The following is a 20722-nucleotide window of genomic DNA, read 5'->3' on the forward strand; positions in this document are numbered from 1 at the left end:
TTTGTAAAAACCCTTGAAAAACTGTAAGCATGGACTTTTTGATCATTCTGGTTTAAAAAACAACAAGAAGCAACAAACAAATGTGTTCACCAGCCTCAACAGATGAAGCATAAAGCTGGAATGAAATTAAAAAAGAAAAGGTTGGATAAGAATTATTAGTATCCCTGACCTCTGGAAGAATTAAGCGTGCCTCAGAGAGAGATCCTCCTTTAAGTCAATTACTTGGAGATAAGTGAAATCTACTACAAGTTCCACAGTAAAACCCATACATACATATCACCGCTTTTAATTTCAGTTGAAGAGAAAATGGATTTTTGATCATTCGTAACAGGTATGACCTAACTGCATGAGAATAGCATAATTTACTTATCTCATTAAACATTCTTCAAAAACAGTCTCACCAGCCACTTTCTTATGTTATTCTTTGGGTTACAAACAGTAACATGCACACAGGTCAATAAGCAGAGCCAAAAATTAAGACCCCTGCAATTAATCAAACAGTCAAGCAAGTACATGCCCCAGGCTCTGAGAGCTAAAACACACACTCTTGTGTCTGAATTAGCTCAGCAAGTATGGAGAGAAAATGGAAAACATTCTGCACAGGCTCGGTGGAAAAGGCCACACCTAGGGTCTGTTTGCTGTCCCAGGCAGGAAAGGGAAAGGATTTGTGCATGGGAGGGAAGGTGAAGGTTGCATCGTCCCCTAGGTAAAGAGATTTAAATCCTGAAAGCAAAAAATATCTCCTGCTCCAGAGCAGAACAAACTTGCTCAGTTTCTGATGTAGCCACTCAGTGGCTGCACAGTCCCCTCGCTGCAGCTCCATGATCACGCTTGTCAGCAAAGCAGTCATCACATCTCCAACGGCTCTCAAAATGCCAAAAGCCCTTGTCTTAGCAAAGGAGAGGTTTCTCCTCATTTCAGGTAGCTGAAAACAATTTTGGACCCCAACTGTGCCTTTTCCATTTAGAGAAGGCCAACCACCAGGCTGGACATGTCTTTGGGGGAAGCTATGGGAGGAGGAGAGACAGGACAGGACTCTTGCACTACTCCTGTGCTCATGGCCAGCCAGCCCCTGAGCTCCTGCCTGCTCCCTCGGTATCCACAGAAAAAGTGGTTTCAGGTTCCAAAGACACGCCACAAAGGGGGAAAGCATCCTCTGTTCACCAAAACGTTTGCAGCCTGCCTGGAAGGAGCAACCCTTCCCTTAAATATTTCCCCATAGAAGGCACCCAGAGCGGATCCCGCTCCAAGCTTTTTGCCTGTACCGTTAGGTGGCTGTGAAAGGACACGAAACAGCTTTGCAGCTGCCCTAAGTTCTGCTGCATCAGAAAACTGGGAGAAAGCAGAAAGGTGCTGAAGGAAAGGGCACAAATAATGTTGATCTTATTCTAATTTCATTTTATTATCTAGGAAAAAGGGAAGGAAAAAAAGAACAGAAAAAAGGAGCCCAAGTCCTGACATCATGCAATTTCAGTTTTCTTGGCAGGGAGGAAGGAGGGTAACTGTTTCTCTTCTGGCTGTTGAGATCATCTTGAAAAGTGGAAAAAAATTAAAGAGCTATACATAAATCTTTAAAGATACATATATAAAGGTTTATACTCTTGCTGCTCTTACTTCAGCCTCATGATTTTGCAACTACCATCATCATTTGGAAATGTCTGGAGTTGGGAACATTAGAAACCGTATTGCTTTCATTTCTTCACCTATTTTCTTCATGTTTTTAAAGCTTCATTACATCTCCTTAAATATTTAGCTGGAAAGAAAGATGCATTAAGAACAAAATTGCATTTTTACTTCTATTCCATGACTGTCTTTATTGTGTTTTTTAGTCTGAACACTATTAAGAAAAGTGAATGTTCATCCTTGAACGCTCTTCTACCTGAAAACCCACTAACAGAAATCCCACTAAAGCAGGTTTGTACAATTTTAAGCCACTGGCATTAATTTAATAGGCTTTGTATCATAATTAGATCTACTAAGAAGTAACCTCTTAATTAGTTATTTTAAGGTGGTGGTTCTTCCCCGCTTCCCTTCCTTTTCTTCCCAAAAGTGCACAGGTCTCCTCACAGAAGATTTTGACCTAAATCACAGTCAGATCTTACCTAAACAAAGTGTTTGGTTTTACATACAGTAGAAAAAAAGAACTAACCATTTTGTTACATTTTTAGGCGCGTAACTTCACAATTACAAAACTGAACGGTTGATTAGGACGAGATCCACTGAATGTGCCAGACAAGCATGGTAACACCCATAGATGCCATTCAGCAATAATAGAAGATTGAAGAATTCAAATGTGGAATAAAATATGAGCAATCCAGACTAAAACTCATACCTACTTTTTCCTCCTGTGTCAATTATTTACACATAACTCCAGTTACGCTATTATACCACAATGAATATACTCTCAAGTTATAACCTAACAACTTGAGAAGCAGATCATAACCAGTATTACAAAAACCTTTAGTCACCCACTAAGTGAGCTGCTTTTCAAGATAAGAGCAGCCTTTTCATGAATCCGACATTTCTCTGACATTTGTCCTGGTGAACCTGACGATTTACAATAATCAAAGTCTGTCTGCTTTACAAATCTAATCCCAAGATTCTTATCGTGTAAAATAACAAACAAAAAAGCACAGCTTTTCATTGAGTGACCCTATTATTATTTGATCTTTTCTACCATCGATCTGCAGGTAAGTTTACTAATGGTTTCTGTATGTCATGTCAGGGAACATGTTTTCTGTGCTTCATCACAGCTGCATTTCCATTTGCCTGTTTGACCCAGACACATGCTGCAGTATCACTGCTCCATACATCAGATGTGTCTGCACCATTTGTTGCATCTTCAGTCATTAGAAAAATTGCTTATGCCACTTATAAGGGATCTCTCCAGCGTCCAAGCACACACAGCTTGGCTCCAGATTTGCACTGTGTTCATGTCAGCATAGTCTAGGAGCTCAAATTATTACAGCATAGAAGTATTATTTAGTCATTTCAATTTTAATAAGCAGGGCTCTTTTAATTTAGATTTTGATCAAAAAAACACTACAACATATCTGACTTTTCAGAAAATAGCATTATAATTTCAAAATAAAACTTTTGTCTAAAATCCCAAGTAACTAATTTGTTATCTACTGCCTTAAAACTAGACAGTGTTTTCCAAATGCAATTCTTGACTACCAAAAACTGAGTTTGACAGGCACAAGAAATGTGCATCTGTCTGTGCTTGGTGCTACAGCCAGTCTTGCTCCTGCTAGGAGTTTTTGCTTGCTCTCCTGGAAACATAACACTGAAACAAATGGAAGAAAATTCACCATTAAAGACATTTGGCTTTAGACCACTGTTAACACTCACTCATCAAAACACATGGCTTCAATGACAATATTAATGCAAATATGGATTGTAAGTGACTTGTAAGAATATTCTTTTGCACCATCTGTCTTAAACATATTTACTCTCAACTAAGTACCATAGTCATTTCATTGAAAGTGATCTAAAAGGAAATAGCTCTGTGGAAACATGATTTAGCCCATCCATCCTAAAATAACCAGGCTTTAAACACATTCAAAACAGGCTTTCCAGCAGTGCTCATCCTGCTGCCTAGACTTGACTCCCCGATAAAACCTCCATGAATATTTTCATGAGTACCTTCAGAGCAAAATCAGTCTTCCCAGGAAATTCTTATAGAATAAAATTAAACAGGAGATTAAGGAAAATGCAGAAAGACTATCCGATAAGCCAGTTCTGATGCACTGATTAGCTCTTAATTGTACCGGTAGCTGCCATTAAAATAGAACAATTAAAAATCACTTTGTGAGTGCTTGCTTCACTCAGTAAGTGAAAGCAAGCAAAAACAAGATACAGCTCATTGCAAATAAGGATGAATGATGAAAGACTTTGACCTGTAGGAAATTTGTTTAGAAGCCACAAAAATTTTCTGCTTGTTTTGGCCACAAGCTATCTTTCTACACGTGCATGTGATAAAGTAATAGGCTGAAAAATAAATAAAACAAAAAAAAAATGAAACGAAATTGTACCGTAGTTAATAGCCTCATTAAGACAGCTCAGTGCAACCAACTAATTGTCAGCTAATTGAAAACAAGGAAACTAATCAAATACCACAAATGTTTTCATGCTGGCAATTCCCTTGAAAACAGTTTACAGTAACATGTATTCTGAGTAACAAAGCATAAGAACCAGTGAGAACATCTGCACCAAAAAAGGCAACAGCTCTGAAAGTACCATGAGAAAGTACTACGAGAGCTGTAATCTTTCATTTCTGAGCTGAAATGTTTTTCACCAAACAGGAACATCAGAAAAGAAACGCTGACAAGAACAAACTACACTGATCATAACACTAGTTTTATATTTTAACAGGTTTCTCTGAATTTCCTTCAACCTGTGCATGGTCACAGGTTTTACCAAAACTCCACATTATAAAAGGCACAGAAAACTACAGTCACTTACCTTGCAGCGATAGATGGAGATCATCTATTTCAGAGGAAGCCTGCTCCTCTGTTGAGGGAGATGACTGCATTGATGCCATATTAAATCCTATGGAGACTCTTCACTCAATTTCCAAACTGAAATTATAAAGAATAAATAAATAAACAAACAAATAAACCAGTAGAGTTTTACATTAAAATTGCTGATATCAAAGATAAGGCATACACAGAGACATGGGTTTTGTTTGGGGTTTTCTTCCCTTGGTTTCTGTAGCTCACACATAATAAAGTGTGGTAATGTTCCTACTGCATGAATCAAAGATTTTGTCCCTTGGCTTGCTCACTTTATTTTTAATGGGGGCCAGCAATACTCCACAATACAAACCACAAACTTAAGTACACCTAGCCATCAAAACAAAAGCACTATGATTAGGAGAATTTAAACTTTGTCACTTTCTTTAAGAAAGCCAGATTGGCAAAGGCGCACAGTGCCTTCAGCAGATTTGCTACTGACAAACCTCCAAGGTTCTCCTTAAATCTTTGTACTTTTCTTCCTGCCCAGATGATTGTTGCAGAATGTAAGCAATGAATGCGGAATCTGCAAAGATTCAGTTGAAATGAAGAAGCAGCAGTTAACACAAGTGGATAATCACAACTGCTGACTCTACCTGGTACTTTTGTTACTTCTCATCCCCTACGAATGAGTCTTTTTTTCTAGCTTCTCTATTTTCCTCTTCCTGGATACGTTCCCTATCTCCAACGCAATTTCTGTGAATGATACGCTCTGTCCTTCTTAAAAGTATAACAACATTTCTGTTACTGCAGTAGTAATATTGTTCAATTTACCACTGTACGATACTGAACTAGAGGCGCTTTTTTTTTTTATGAAGAACTTTAAACAAGTTCAAAAATTAATAAAGCGGAAAATTAAATAAGGGCTCAACTTAAACAAGCTTTGTTACCTAAAAACCTATACCCTTTCCATCAGAAGTACTAGGATTAATACACCAGATGCTAGCAATTCATTCATACATCAAAATACAGGGTGTGAATAGATGAGTGAAGAAATACAACATTAAAGAATGCCAGTGAAATTTTCATTCAGTCCCTTGTGCATATGATTCATGATGCAGTCTCTGGTTACTCCACTGTATACTATTTTTCCTCACTCCCTGCACAGAAGGAACACCACTCATTTAATGAGGAGCTATTCAGTGCTTTGTTTTCCTCTTCCTGAACAATGCACATCCTTGTGCTTTATTCAAGAGCTGCTTTGATGACAGGATTGTTAAGTTCCTCACAAGATTCTCTGTGGCATTCATCACCACAGTATCTGCACGCTTCACAAACATCAGTCAATTCACGTTTACAGCACCTACAGAATCAGGGGTTATTGCCCACATTTTATCAATGACAAGCAAAGGTACAGAGAGAATAAAGGGGAAAAATTTGCTAATTTGACTCTGGTTTTCCAGTGAAATAGATGCTATTTCATATGTGCAAAGTACTGATTCCATCTGTGGATACCCACTGTTTCTGCAAGTCATCACTAACTTAAGAGTAAAATTCCAGCCACCAGATACCAGAAAAGGGAAATCTAGCTGGGGTAGGTAAAGATAGGAGCTATCTAGATTATCAGAGAAAAAGGAAAAAATAATTTAAAAGAGTTTGGCTTGCTTAGGCTAGCAAGAAGTGGAGGAAAAGGACTTCTTAATTTCTGGCAGGCACAAGAACAAAACGGTATAAATAAATCATGCCTTGAGGTTAGGATGGAAATCGGAAGAAGATTACTAAATACTGGGTTCTAACAAAGGCTCCCAACACATGCAACTGCCACAAAGGCCTTACGTGATTTTAAAATCGGAATAGTTCAGAAATGGACAACAATGTGATTGCTTTTATTAAAGGACACTGGTACTCGCAGTCATGGAGATCTCTCAGAAGTCTTCTGTTCCCAAGCTATGAGTCTCAAGTCAGACAACCAGAAAAAAGGCACAGTTAGCTGCCACTGATAAAAGTTGGGGTTTAAGTGCCAAAGCTAGCATCTCACACGAACTCAAGGGTAGGTGTTGGACAAGAATTCAGTTCTCCCAGCAGCACTGCCTATGCCCAAGGCTACGCAGTCTTTCCTGGGAAACTCCTTCCTTTGCCTCTCAAGATCAAGCAACACAAAACCAAATCCTAAAAATGCAAAATGTCAGGCAGCCCTATTATTTTGTGGTTATCACTGTATGTCTTGAATTTGATTTTGTGATTGCCACCTAGAAGGCTACTAAGTAAGCAGAAAGAGCCAAACGGAGGGTATGTAAGCAAAAGCCAAACCGCACCATCAGACCTGTTGCTGTTTGCTCCCAGGGCACAGGCAGTTACCCGCATTCCCTCTGCCGTAAATTTTCCAGTGACAAAGTGTAGACCTTCAGAGATATCTAAGAAATAGAAAAGCCGGGCAACAATGAATCCACAAGTGAAAGCAATGAGCCTGACTGAATTTGGACCTAGGGTGTTTTGGGTTTATTTGGCAAGGTTTTGGTAGCAGGGGGCTGCAGGGTGGCCTTTGTGAGAAGAATCCAGAAGCTGCCACAAGTTAGATAAGGGTCAGTTTCAGCCGGCTCCAAAAGGGACCTGCTGCTGGCAAAAGCCAAGCCAATAAGTGATGCTGTTTGAGCCTCTGTGAGAGCAGATTTAAGAAAGGGAAAAAAATAAAAAAAGAGTGAGGGGTGAGAAGCAGCCCTGCAGCCCCCAAGGTCAGTGCAGCAGGAGGGCAGGGGCTGCTCCAGGCACAAAGCAGCAGTTCCCCTGGAAGAGGCCCCTGGTGGAGCAGGCTGTCCCCCTGCAGCCCACGGGTCCCACACGGAGCAGATCTCCACGCTGCAGCCCGGGGAGGAGCCCCCGGTGGAGCAGGTGGATGTGGCCTGGAGGAGGCTGCGGCCCATGGAGAGCCCCCGCAGGAGCAGGCCCCGGGCCGGAGCTGCAGCCTGTGGAGAGGAGCCCCCGCAGGAGCAGGGGGTCTGGGGGGAGCTGCCGCCCGTGGGGGACCCGTGCTGGAGCAGTTTGCTCCCGGGGGATGGACTCCGTGGTATGGAGCTGTGTGGGGGCAGTTCTTGAAGAGCTCCGTGAGGGAGCGATGGAGATGAAGTGTCAGGGACTGACCGCAGCCCCCATTTCCTGTTCCCCTGCATCGCTTTGGGGAGAGGAGGTAGAAGGTGGATGGGAGGAAGGTGTCTTTAGTTTGTTTTTAGTTTCTCACTGCTCTAGCTTGTTAGTAATAGGCAATAAATTACATTAATCTCCCTATGCTGAGTCTGTTTTGCCCGTGACGAGCTGGTGATCAATCTCCCTTATCTTTATCTCAACCCTTGAATCTTTTCCATCGTATTTTCTCCCCCTTTCCCTTTGAGGAGGGGGAGTGAGAGAGCGGCTGTGGTGGATCTCAGCTGCCCCGCTGGATAAAACCACCACATAAGGTTATAACTCGGATTGGGTGCCCATGTAAAGGAAGAGTGATAGGACTAGAAGCACAGACACTGACACACCAGCATAAACTAGAAGCAAGTCCCAAAACCGTGAACCAGCCCCTGCAGCTCTGGAGCATGCACTCAATATCAGTTACAATGCATGTTCTCTTTCTCTTTAACATAAGTTTACTCTCATTTTTAACCTTATTTTCAAGTAAACACTGCTTAAGGGTTTTCTTTTAAAGGCACGCAATGCAGCACAAAATCACCAACAGCGAAAACACACATATGTTTAATGCATCCAGATCTGAGATGGTGACATAGGCAGAGCCGAATCATGTTCACCTGCCTTGCTTAATACTAAAGTCATTGGGAGAATAGTCCAGAGAAAAGGAATGGGATCTGGCAGGAAAATTCCTCTATGATAATAGGAAAAGATGCAAGAGCCATGAACAGCATCGATGGAAGTTTCAGGAAAAAAAAATAATGCAATTTTAACCTTACTGTGACCATTCCTCCTCTGTCCTCATACCTTGCCAGCTACAGCAACCACATAGTTGACTTTACATCCTTTTATGTCCTCATATGGAACTTAATGTGATAGGACCCCAATATTAGTTCAGATCTCTGGACATTAAATTGGTAAAAGTTAATAAAGTTTTCAGGTTTTAAAGAAGAAAATATTTTAAATTTAAAGCATTAATGCTTTGAGCAGGGGATGTTGGACCAGATGACTTCCAGAGGTTCCTTTCAAGTAAACTATGGCACATGATCATAGAATACACATAAATGGAAAAAAAAAAGCATATGCTCCCATTCTGTTTTAAGGACAAATGAAGGCCTCCCTCTTTATCCAGAGAACGGAATACACTTATGCATCACCTTTTTTTTAAACACAAAAATCCACTCAACAAATCCTCAGTGCAGGTTATAAAACTGCAGAGTTTTCACTGCCCTGAAACCATCCTTTCACCGTCTAAAACAGCACACACATTTTACCCTACCTCCGATTCCTGCCCTGTCCCAGCAGAAGACTCCACAGCTGCTTTGAAAGGGAAACGCACACACTTTTAGAGGACATACCTGCAAGGATTAGTATTCTTTAAAAGGTACACAGGGCAGATTGTCTGAGACGGGATTACATGGGGACAATACGCTAGTCCCTTTGCCCTCCCCCCCAAGAAATTCATTCAAATAGAGCATGTTAAATGTAACTATATCATATCCACCTCCAAAGAGTTTAAAACTGTCAAGATATTGGTAAAAATGCCTAGGAACATTTTTCATAGGCTTTACAAACTACCACCTTCTCTACTTCATATTTCAGTTGATTATATTGTTTTATAACAACTCGATGAACCTGAAGAGCTAAACCAAATCCTTCAGTCCCATGAAATACCAAATAACTCTGAAATATATATATCTGTTGTGCTGAAAACATGAAAACATGCCCTTTCATGCCCATTTTTCAAATGAAAACATGCCCTTTCAGGGAGATAAAACCAAAGGTGAAGAGAATGCCCTCGTCTTTCCATCTTTCTGAAGAGTCTGGCATTAATACAGGAAAGCATTTAAGTGCTTACACCTTGGGATAGTCCATGAAATAACCTGTGAAGAGCACTGAGCCAAACAGACAGCTCCACGAATGCTGGGACCTTGTTTCCAATGGGTTTGTTTCTCGCTGATTAAGTGAATTGCTGCTTAGCTGTTGCGTGAGCTCCTCCTGTCTTGGACACATGAGCAGCCACGCAAGCAAGGAGCATTACAAATGTCCTACTCAGAGGAAAAGCTTTTAACTGGTGTTTTCCAAAGGAGCAACTTCTTGACCACCTGAGCTCAACCTGCAGTTCAAACGGTTCAATCGCCAACAAAAGCTTTCCCCGTGACAAGGACACTTACAAGACTCAAACCCAGGCTTTCCTCTAGTGGGTATGGGTAGGGAACTTCTTCCCCTGCCTCCCTAGCTGCTCTCACAATGGACATCTACGAACATTGGCGGAAATTGGATCAGCACAGTCATATCGCATAATTTCAACCTAACTTCCTTGGAATCTCTCTTCATTTCTCATATTCGGCTGAAATTATTCAGACAATTAAAAAAATATAATGGGTATTAACACACAGACATAGGCACACTGACAGAGAGACAAAGAAACCTACGAGAAGGAACCAGACTGGAAATCTCAAGAAACTAACCTAAAAATAATCATATCTCAGCCTTAAATTCCAGAGAGATCATCATGAGAATAGACAATACTGACTTAAATACCACATCTCCAGTAAGACTTAAGTCCCAATGAGACTTAAGAGATGCTCTTCTTAATCAGTCTTTATAAAACCATGCTTGTCTCAGAAGAAAGGGGAAAAAGCTTCAGATGGATTTTGGTAGATTCACTAGCAAGGATTTCATAGCCTTAATGTTTCAGTTTGGATCAGTGTGGATTACAGATTTCATCCTTCAGTTACTCCAATCACAGAATGCAGTAGGATTTCACCATATTAAAAAATAAAATAGCAGTTTAAGAGAACGCTCCTCTACAGTGAAAACTACTGCTGTTTTTAAAACAATGTGTACATCTGCAGTTAAAATATAAATGCACATTTCATTAATTCTGAAAACACAAAAAACAGTAGTGCACGCTAACAAGGAAGCAAGATGAACTAGCTGGCGTGATTTCCACACTGCCCCATGTCCACAGAGAGTTACAGCCACATCCTGCACGTCCCTGTGTGCGCTGCAGCCTGCTGCACAGCTGTACCCTCAGAGTCCTCCTTACAAGCCAAACTTGGAAGCCCCTTGCACAACTTTAGCTCACAAGCGCACTCCTTCGAGCTGAAAGCAGCAGCTACTCTGCAAACAAGCTTGTCTCGAGGCTGGTGAGCATTATAGCCCACTGCCGGTAAGTCCCTACTTCAATGTTTTTGCCTTTGCAGACGCATGCCCCATATTTCCCCAGTTATGTTGGCTACATGTTCTCCATCGGTGTTGCAAGAGGAATTCCAGTCGTCTTTGCAGGGCATCTCGAACCGCTTGTTTTTACTTTTCCTTCTTTGAAGTGCCACTGATTATTTATGACCTACTCTGGGACTCCAAAGCCTTTCCCTCCATAGAGGCCTCTAGATGTAAACTGGAGGCTGCTCCTAGCAACAGATTATTATTACTCATGTCTTCAGTCGAGCCAACATCATGACTCAAACAGCAGATTTTTATCTTTGGTGAACGGGCCCAAAGGAAGTAGAGCTCCACAACGCAGGCTGACTGAAGACCCTTTTCCTTATTAACTAAGACCTTAGTTTATTTGGCATTCAGGGAGAAGCAGTAACATTCAAAATTGCAAGTCCCAAGCCTTGCAAAGTACTGCTGGACCTTCTTTTGGCAAGCAATCCTTCTGTAAGTCTGTCACTGTCTCCTTAAAGGCAAATTGCTGGGATCGAAATCATGATAATATGAGCTGAAGAATTATCAAAAAAAACCTCTTTGATCAAGTCTGGGTTTGGGTTGTGTTTTTGTGTGTGTGTGGTTGCTTTTTTTTTCCCCCCCACTTGTTTGGTTGTTTTGTTTTCACAATGTTTGTTATTTTCCCCTCACTTCCAAAGTGCTCATACTGCTCTTAAGTCAGAGCACTTCCCACAGCACTGAAGTTCGACGGCCACACTTCCTACCCAACCTCCTCAACGGTTTCACCATTTTTAAGTACCAGGTTTGGGGCCGTGGGTGCCTGCGTTTTCCAGTATCTTTCCACTAAGACATTCTCTCTGCTGAAAGTCCGAAGTGAAGTTCATCCCTTTCACATTTAAATTGCTTGCAAACGTTGCTCTTGTGGGTGGCCTCAGATTGCATTCATGTCCACAGCTGGAACAGGATCACCCTGCAAGCACATTGATCCCCTTCTCTTCAAAGCCAGATCCCCAGGCAGGAAAAATCAGAACACCACCATTGACAGATCCGTCCTGCTTTCCACTACTCGAGGAGCTGACTACTCTTAGAAAAAAAAATATAAATTCACAGAATCACTGAATGAGGGAATGGCTGAGGTTGGAAGGGACCTCTGGAGATCACCTAGTCCAACCCCCCTGCCAAGCTGGGTCACCTAGAGCATGTCGCACAAGGTGGCATCCAGGTGGGTTTTGAATATCTCCAGGGAAGGAGACTCCACGGCCTCTCTGGGCAACCCGTCCCAGTGCTCTGTCACCCTCACAGTAATGAAGTGCCCCCTCATATTGAGCCAGAACCTCCTGTGCTCCAGTTTGTGCCCGTTGCCTCTCGTCCTGTTCCTGGGCACCACTGAAAAGATTTGTCATCACCCACTAAGTGGCACATCCTCTGGGCTTTTCTGGAGGAAAAAGGTGGTCTTCCATTAGGTTTCCATGACTTTCAAGGTGATAGGGAAAAGAGGCTATAGCTTTCTGATCCCACATAATACCCTACTCCCATCAGACGGGTATCAGCCAGTCCTTTAAGAAGTGGCATTAGAGACACCCTGGACTGCCTGGGACAATGCTGAAACCAGTCCGGTCATGGGTGTTGCTAAGCTATCAGTAGCAGGAGATGAAGGAATCAAAAAAGAAAAAGTTTGGAATAGGCTGAACAGCTCGGCTCAGGAAAAAAAAAAAAAAAAAAGCCCAGAGAACATTGAATCTGCAAGAAATACAGAGATAGACACAAAACTACACCCCATTGCCGCAGAAATAGTCTTAACTCATGTGAACCGACACGCTGAAATTATATGCACAAGTAAGGACTCCTCCAAACAGTAAGAGCTGAAAGACCAAGACATTTCTTATTAGTTTATTTATGACAACCAGCAACAGCGCATTTTTCTTATCCAGGGACTTCCCAGTGATCTATTTATAATCTTGAAAATGTGCCAGGACAAGTGCATGAGTATACAAAAGCAACACCACTTTTTAAGGCCAGCAAATGTTGCTGGTTTGTCTTTGATTTACACATCTGTAATACTTCCTGCTACAGAAGCACAATGGATCTTCTCATTGCATTAATCAATTCCCAAACGCGGTTAGAAAAGTGTCTTTCCTGACCTTTTCTGTTTTTTGTGGGTGGCAATATATCAGTCATCCTGGTACAATTACACAGTTTGAAAATGGCAATAACCCCATGCTGTTGTTAACACACACACAAATGCTTTTATTAACAGAGCTAAGCCTTGTTCACGCATGCATCATGCACCTCCATGGGTCAAATTTTACGAATTTGCTTGCACTCAGAACAAGAGCCTGTCTCACATTTATCTGTTCCCAAGTGGAAATGCAATGCTGAAGCATACTTTAAAAAGTTGACGAAAACCTGTATTTTTAACTGGTTTCCAAGATTTCTGCATCATTAATAAAAACAAGAACTGATTAGAACTCAAAGTCACAACTGTTCGTGCAAAAAGAGAGATTGATAGGGCTCGGAAAGGGCTCAGAAGGCCAATGCCATGCCCAGCACACTGCTACTACGTAGGAAGCCAAAAATACCATGGTGACTTCATGCCTTCACTAAAGTCACGGGCTAGGATGGCAATTCAATCCCTAAGTCACAGCCCAAAAGCACTCCCCAGCCCAAACCTAGCTGTGCACTGCCCCAAAGTCTCCAGCTAGGTGCAAAAAGCCATGCCAGTTATATGGTGCGCTGCTGCTGCTGCCACACAGCCCGAAGGAAAAAGCTTTTCCAAAGCAGGGCATGGTCGCACGCTTCCCTGCCGCTCCACGGGCTGCCCATGCCGAAGCTCCAAGGCCACCTCCCGCAGATAAGAGTGCTGTGGGGAAGAATTATTGTAAAAATAACATGAGAAACACAATGTGGCCTCGGATCTGGACCTGGGAAGCACATCCAGTGCATACCCACCTCTTCCTACCCACGCCGTTCGCTACCCTGGCGGGCACGCTCCATCCTGCACTTGCCATGGGACCTGCTGAGGCTTACGACCGCGGGAGGCCTCGATGTGACTGTTCCTTGGCCATGACCACGAACAAAGGATGGTGCTGCCTTAAAGTAGCTATGCACTGTAATCTCTCATGGGGAAATGATGGATCACATCAGAGTCCAAGAACAGCATGGTAAGGAATCCGAGTTTGACCACAAGTCAATCATTTTAGCTTATAAATACAATGGCCGAAGAAAAAACGTGGTGGAGTAGCTTTTCCCCAGCTCAGCTATGGTTCAAGATCAACTAATGTTACATCAGCCCTCCTTTGTCAGCGGGCGGCAGACAGAACGGGTGAGTACCAACAGGCACTCCCTGATTGTGCCTTGGACCCTGCAGCCTGGGCTCCGGGCAGCACCAGAAGTGTCCGTGCCAGGAGGGACCAGAAGGGCAGGCTTGGTGGAAGATCCCTGCGGGGATGTGCATCCCAGGGCTGACCCTTTGAAGAACAAGCTCACCCTTGGGCAAATGCCAAGGTGGGAGTAGAGTGAGTAATTTACTGTAGGGGGTAATTTGGAAGCCCACAAGTGGATTTAGACACCTACCAGGACCCTGCAGGAAGTTTCAGGTGAACCTTGCCATTCTTCACTGTTCCTATTGTAGCAAATTCTGTTCAAATCACTGTGTTAAATTTGCTGCTGATCAAACGCAGATTAAGTGCTGTTAAAACCATGCCATCTAACCTTGCTATTTACAAAATAAATCCTAAACTGCTGCTACATTCAAGTTGTGTAAAATCTTTTCCGCGCCCCACAAGATGAAAAGCACCATCATTTTGCTCCTAGAAGCCCCTCTCCATCTGCAGATGAAAGCTGTCCCTGCGTGACGGCAGCCAGGAGCAATCCCTGGGCTCCTTTTGGCAGTGGGTGCACCGCAGCCACCGCAGTCCCAGCGCCGTGGGGCACGGGCAGACCTCTGACCTTCGGGCGTGCTGCTCCCATCCTGCCAGCGAATGGCTCCGCAAGCAGCTCATCGCAGCCCTTCCTCGGAGCTTCCTGGACCCGGGTCGCTTCTCACAATTGGAAGGGAAGGGGCAGGGCATCGGCTGCAATCACAGCGAGTTTAACTCTCACCGAGGGGACTGCCTGGTCCGAACAGACTGGAAAACACTGCCTGTTTTCACCAAGCGCACTGCAATAATTTTGTTCTTTCATTTATTTTACTCATCTTTCTTTCCTTCAGATTGCAACTGAAATTCTTTGCTTAGTGTCTTTGTAGAGACTCATAACCAGCCTCCCATTAACGCTGAAACCACTTTACATGGTGTAAAAGGTATTTAAAATAGCACTAAGTAGTAATTACACCCACTTTGTATGAATGACATTATATTAATGGGAATCGGGCTCCTAGTAATATTCTGCCTTTGAAGGAACACAAATGTTTCCTTCCCACTGCCTTCCTAATTCCCTTCTTCCCTGAATAAAGGAAACAGTCAGATGGTTAACAAGCAGATTATGCTGTTGAGTGAACCTCGCCTAAGCAATAAAGGCCTGGAGTTTCCCAATTAAATCATAAAGCTGTTCTCAGTCAGGAGGATCTTTCTGAAAAGCAGTAAGCTGCTTTTTCAGGACACTAAGAGAAGGGAAAGGTGGGGATAGCGGTGATCTAAATGCAGGAGTTTTCGCTGGGGCAGGGCTTGCTCTTACAGCAACATCACTGGAAATGGCAGCGCAATGTTTGCACAACAGACCTCGGCAGACAGATCCATTGACGGTGTCAGGAGAGGGGAGGAAAGCGAAATGCAATGTGTGTTTGGGAGCCAAATGAGACAGGGCTTGTCTCATGCGAGTCCTATCTGCTTTGGCAGTATTCCTGTAAAGATCACGGACTTGTTTTGATCACTAAATATAGCAGAGAAGAGGAATCCTGCTGCAAGTAGCTCTCCGCCAGCGCTTGCTGCTTTACGCAGACGGAAGGGGAACACAAAAGAGAGGTTTGTCCAGCAAACGGCAACCGAAGCTTGCCAGCGTCTGAAGGGCAAATTACAATTTTAATGATTGGTCCTAGCCTGGCGGCTGTGAATTCATCAGATTCTCTCTCAAGCACGTCCAGCCCGGGCTGCAACAAGGCAAACTGCTGTTTTTCCCCACACACCTCTGTTCTGACCCGAAGGGGCTGCCTCTCCAAAGAGCGAGCTTCTCACTTCCACGTAATTCTTTCCGCTGAAATTTCCCTCAGAAATGCTACTGGGGGTCTTTTTAGGCACCTGCCTGTCAAAACCTGCATGCTCACATGCCTGTGTGGGTTTGGGACATGTGAAAAGAGCCCTTCGACCACACTTTCTCCCACACTGGATGTTCAGGGACCCTCCGTGGTAGGAGAAAATCAGCACTTCGCTCCGCGTAATGGAGCACTTTTGTTTTCTGCTTACAACAAAATGTCTTTTGCTTTGCTTTCAAAGAATTAGTTGCTTTAGGAAAAAAGAAGAAATCCACACACGAGGCCAAATTTCTAATTTATAGCATAGTTTCAACCTTCAGAATAACTTTTTGTGTGCAGTGAAAACCAAGCCAAACACCCGTATTCCTACCAGTGCTGCTGCCAGAGAGGGCCAAACAGCCAAACTGCGCAGAGAAAACCCAGGAGAAAGAACTTGGTGCTATACGCTAACCTGCTAGAATAAATCACAATACCAACAAAACACAGTTGCAATTGCAAAACCGAGGACTCCAAACTGGAAATAGCTCAGAATGAAGGATGCCTTACTTGTTTCGTGCACTCCCCCTCTGCGTGTGCAGGACGAGAAGTCTTCTCGCCAGGGCCCGAACCACGGAGCTGCCCAGCTCGCTTTCTTTTAGAATCAGGATTTCTTACACCGGAGACAAAACAGGATGAACGCCTGCGAGCCCTGCGCATCTCCCTCGCTGAAAGGCAGCAAGATTACTAACACCGAGTTACTTATGGACAAGTTCAGTCAAGCAACAGAGAACGTGCGTTGCGCAAGCACCGCTGCTGCGCCACGGCCAAGCAGGTGAGGTAAGCCACGAGCCACCTCTGGCATCCCTGGCCAGCCCCAGCACACCAGCACGTGTTTCGGTACAGTTTTCTCCCAGAGACACCATCCCAGATGAAAGTCCAGTAAGGAGCTGGCATGTGACCACGAACACGCGTCCTTGGCACGGGATGTGCCTCGGTTTCCTTACAATCCCTGCACAGCTTTCAGTACAGTGAAATGGTGGGCTGGCTTTTCTGAGAACCCTTCCAAGAAGAAACACTTTAAGAGTCCCTTCCAAACCATTCAAAGCGGAAGCCTTCACTTGTAGAAGATACCTACAAAGCCTGCCTGCAGCACCAGAAAGGCACAGCCGCTCTGCAGGAACACCGTCTGCTCACACCTTTGTTGCTCAAGTATCTGCTTCCTGCCCCTCAGAAACTGCGGGGGTGCCCCTGGCACATAAATGGGAAGAAGCTTCAAATTTTTCCCTACTCCAACATGCAGCCAGCTGTGCTCTTACTTCCCTCTTACAATAACAAGCTCTGCCTCCTCCATCCCAGGGGTATTTCATCAGCAACATCCCACCCAGATCTGCGTAAGAAATAGTTTTGCAAACAATCTATCAGAAACCTTTCTTTCCCTCCCCTTTTTTAAAAGAAAAACAACTGTAGACCTGTCAGTCTGCTATCTTTGAAACCACTTGTTACAGTCCAAGTGGTTGATGAAGCAGGATGACAATACCAGGAAATACCTGGAATTGATCTTCAATGTTTATTTTTGGAGACTGGCTTTTCTCCCAGCTCTTATTTAATAGGTTGCTCCTTCCCTCCTCTTCCCTTTTGTGCTCCCTGGAATCAGATTGCAATTCACTTCACCTCTTGGAGCTCAAGCACGGACCCCCTACGCAGAACTTTAGGATTCAGATCCAGGCTCGCACAATATGCTCTTTCTATTCCCCTGCTATCATATTCTTTCTCTCTTATCAAAAAGGATAAGGGAATGCTCTGGTATTTGTCTGAAACTGGAGATGCAGCCGATCCATTTAACGCTCAGTACTTGCCTGTACTCCCTCTCTCTGTTACACCAGCAAATTCCTTCAGCAAATTCCCCTCCAGACACTCAGCTCATTTGGCAAAGGAAGTCTTTCTGCTGCAAATTAGTTCTCCACACAGGAGACAGTTCATCCTTACCCTCCGTGGTTCACCTGTGCAGGTAAGTTAAGCTTTCTCCAGAAGAGCTGGTGCTTTTTTTTTTTTTATCATGCCACTAAATAACACAGCAGCAGCAGCCACACTTCAGGGCAGACCAGGTCACAGCTCCCCGTGAGCCTCCAAAGCTCTCCGAGGTCCAACAGTATGTTTAATTGCAAGTTTCATATAGGTCAGTTTCAAGAGTTTCCATAGATCATTAAATAATCCTACATGCTGCCTTACACTGCTGCAAGCCTGAAGTGAAGCAAATTTAACCCTGAAGGTTAAACCCTAAGGTTTCACCACTTAAAAGCACGCATGCAATCATTCACACCGGCCCAGCGGACACACAATAATTCAGCTGTATTAACACCTATGACATTTTGCTAGCTCCTTTTACAAAAGGGACGGGTACCTACCGGGTGCCATCCGCCAGCAAGAGCCGAGCAGCCGGTGTCCCCCCTGGGACAGTGGCAGGTCGCGAGGCAGCCGCAGGGCGCACGGGCGCACCTCTGGGAGCCTGCCGTCATCGCCACTGCTGGGGATGGGCGACCTTGAAAAAGCGCAAATCCCCCTTGGCCCCTTATTTATAGCAGACGATTGTCTCTTTCTGAATCCGCTGAGTGGCCAGGGGAGGAGGACGGCGCCGTGTGGGACATCGCTGCCCGCTCCCTGCTCCCAGGTGCAGCCTTCCAGGCTCCACCGCCCCAGTCCACGCAGAGGCTGGGTCTGGCAGAAACGAGGACACGAGCAGCCCTCCCAGAACCTGCGCTGTGGTACAAGGCGCTCTGGCTGAGGATCAGCCCTCCTGACATTAAACAGCTACAACAGAGGTGCCTCCGTGTGCCTCCATTGTTTGGACAGTGGAGAAACAATGGAGAGAAACAGGCACTTTTAGGGCAGTTTGTCCGGTGTATTTTTAGACGTCCAGTTCAGCGCGGATGAATCATGGCCCAGAAGTGTTTGTTCCTCTGTGGTGACTATGAAAGGAGTCTGGACAACTGTCTCCCATGCAGACAGCTATGCTGTAGTTTGGCGAGACGAATCTCACACTTAAGCTGGGGGAAAGGACATAAACAAAGAAGCGCTCCTGGCTTTCCACAGGGGTGAGAAATATCGCCTCCACCGGAGACACAAGGTGCAAGTGCCCCATGCTTCCCTCCCTCGTAAACTTCTTGCAACTCAACAAGACGCAACTGCCTTTGCTGAGAGAGCTTAGCTTTGCTGGAAGAGCCTCGTTTAATCGCTGACCTTCAAGCTTTCATGGAATACTCCTCCACGTTGCTCACTGCACGAGAGTTTCCAAGAAGCAGCGCACGTTGCTCGTGGGGCAGCTTTCATTTCTCTCCCTGTATCAGTGGTTATTAGGTGGTTATTACCAGCACAAACCAACCCAACGCAAAACAGAGCTCTCGCTAACACAAACCAACACAAAGCCATTTCTGAAGCTGTCCAGTTCCAGCATCTTTACAACCTCTTTGTGGTCAGTTGTACATCAGCCGCTAGCCACAGACCCACAAGGCACAGTCAGCAGTGCGTTCTCCTCTCTGCCTCCACCTTTTCCCTCATCATTCACCAGCTTCTTGTGTTTCTCCTGGCAACCAACAAGTCAAATGACCCAGAAAGTAAAACTCCTTCCTGTACAATCCACATTTCTGCCTCCTCCCTACACTTTCATGAAAGTAATTACAAGTGCTTTGTTTTCCATCTTAATTGTCATTTCCTTCGATAGAACTCGCAAGCCTGAGCCTTAAAGCTCCAACACTTCGTACTATTCTTTCCTCTTTTTCCCCATCCCCGGCCACAAACAGTACTGCTTGTATCAGGGTCAGCAATTCCTTCAAATCGTCTCCAGCCAATCTGCACGGCTGCATTGTGTGGGGAGTTATCAGCAGGCTGCAGGAAGGCAAGAAAGCAAACATGCCTCCCTGCGAGACACCAGAGGCATGGAGTGGAGCTCTGCCCCATTTCCCCTCCTGTGGGGAGATAACAGCCTACCAGCCCTTTCCCCGGCACAGATTTCTTTTCCCTTCCAGCGTGCTCAGCTAAGCGAAACACAGGTTTTTCCCCACTCCCGCTTCTGCCCCTGTCCTGGCCCTGTAGCATCTCCATAGAAGCAGCTTTCTTCATCTTCTGCTGTGAATACGGTGAGCTAGGTGATCCATAGAGGCTGTCTTCTTCATAGCCTCACCAGCACCAGGATTTGTGTCCTGCCATCCATGAGGACCCCAGGAAGCTGGCCAGAATTCGCAGACCCTCTTTAGCCTTCCCATCGCCACTCTGCAATCCTTTTGCAAACAAAATGCCCCAGACATCTTCCCCCTCCCGGCATTACCCGAAGCCAAAACGTGTTCATCCTTCACAGCAGCAACTCGCTGCTGACACCCTTCACGCTCCACGGGACACGAGTCAGTCCAGGAAGGGTAGGCAGTCAAATCCATGTTCTGTGGGGTAATATACACTATCAGTTTATGATTCATGGTCCAGCAGCTGCAGGTGCTGCTGTAATTGTAATTTCCTCCTTCTCCTGGGCAAGCAGCAGGTCTGCACAGGAGGGAGCAGGGTGAACGTGGCCTGGACATGCCACTTGTACTCTCAGACGTGTATTTGTGATCCAGACCAATTCAGCCTTAGCTGAAGTAATAACCTACCCCAGACCTAATCCCAGTATCGACCCTCTCCACAGAGCACAGCTGACAAAACCCAGATAAACCTGATCTCCCAGCAGCTGCGTGGCCACCTCTGTCTCAGTTACAGGAGTCTCCCACCCACA

The 20722-nt window shown here is 44.6% G+C and overlaps 1 protein-coding gene across 6 annotated transcripts in view; it reads right to left on the reverse strand.

Moving 5' to 3' along the window:
* Positions 1 to 20722, reverse strand: part of SYNE2 (spectrin repeat containing nuclear envelope protein 2) — a 187609-nt gene that overhangs the window by 163745 nt on the left and 3142 nt on the right. For 4 of the 6 annotated variants that reach the window (XR_014585355.1, XM_083839115.1, XM_083839114.1 and 1 more), the window contains exon 2: positions 4465 to 4580. Coding sequence is in view for 5 of the 6 variants with exons in the window: in XM_083839115.1 (XP_083695241.1) it covers positions 4465 to 4543 (79 nt within the window). In the remaining variant the exon portion in view is untranslated. Of the gene's footprint in view, positions 1 to 4464; positions 4581 to 16530; positions 17432 to 20722 lie in introns of those variants that run through there. The other 2 variants (XM_083839116.1, XM_083839113.1) reach the window with 1 other exon arrangement.

This window comes from Anser anser (assembly GCF_964211835.1).
Source record: "Anser anser genome assembly, chromosome: 5".
In the NCBI taxonomy this organism is placed as follows: Eukaryota; Metazoa; Chordata; class Aves; order Anseriformes; family Anatidae; genus Anser; species Anser anser.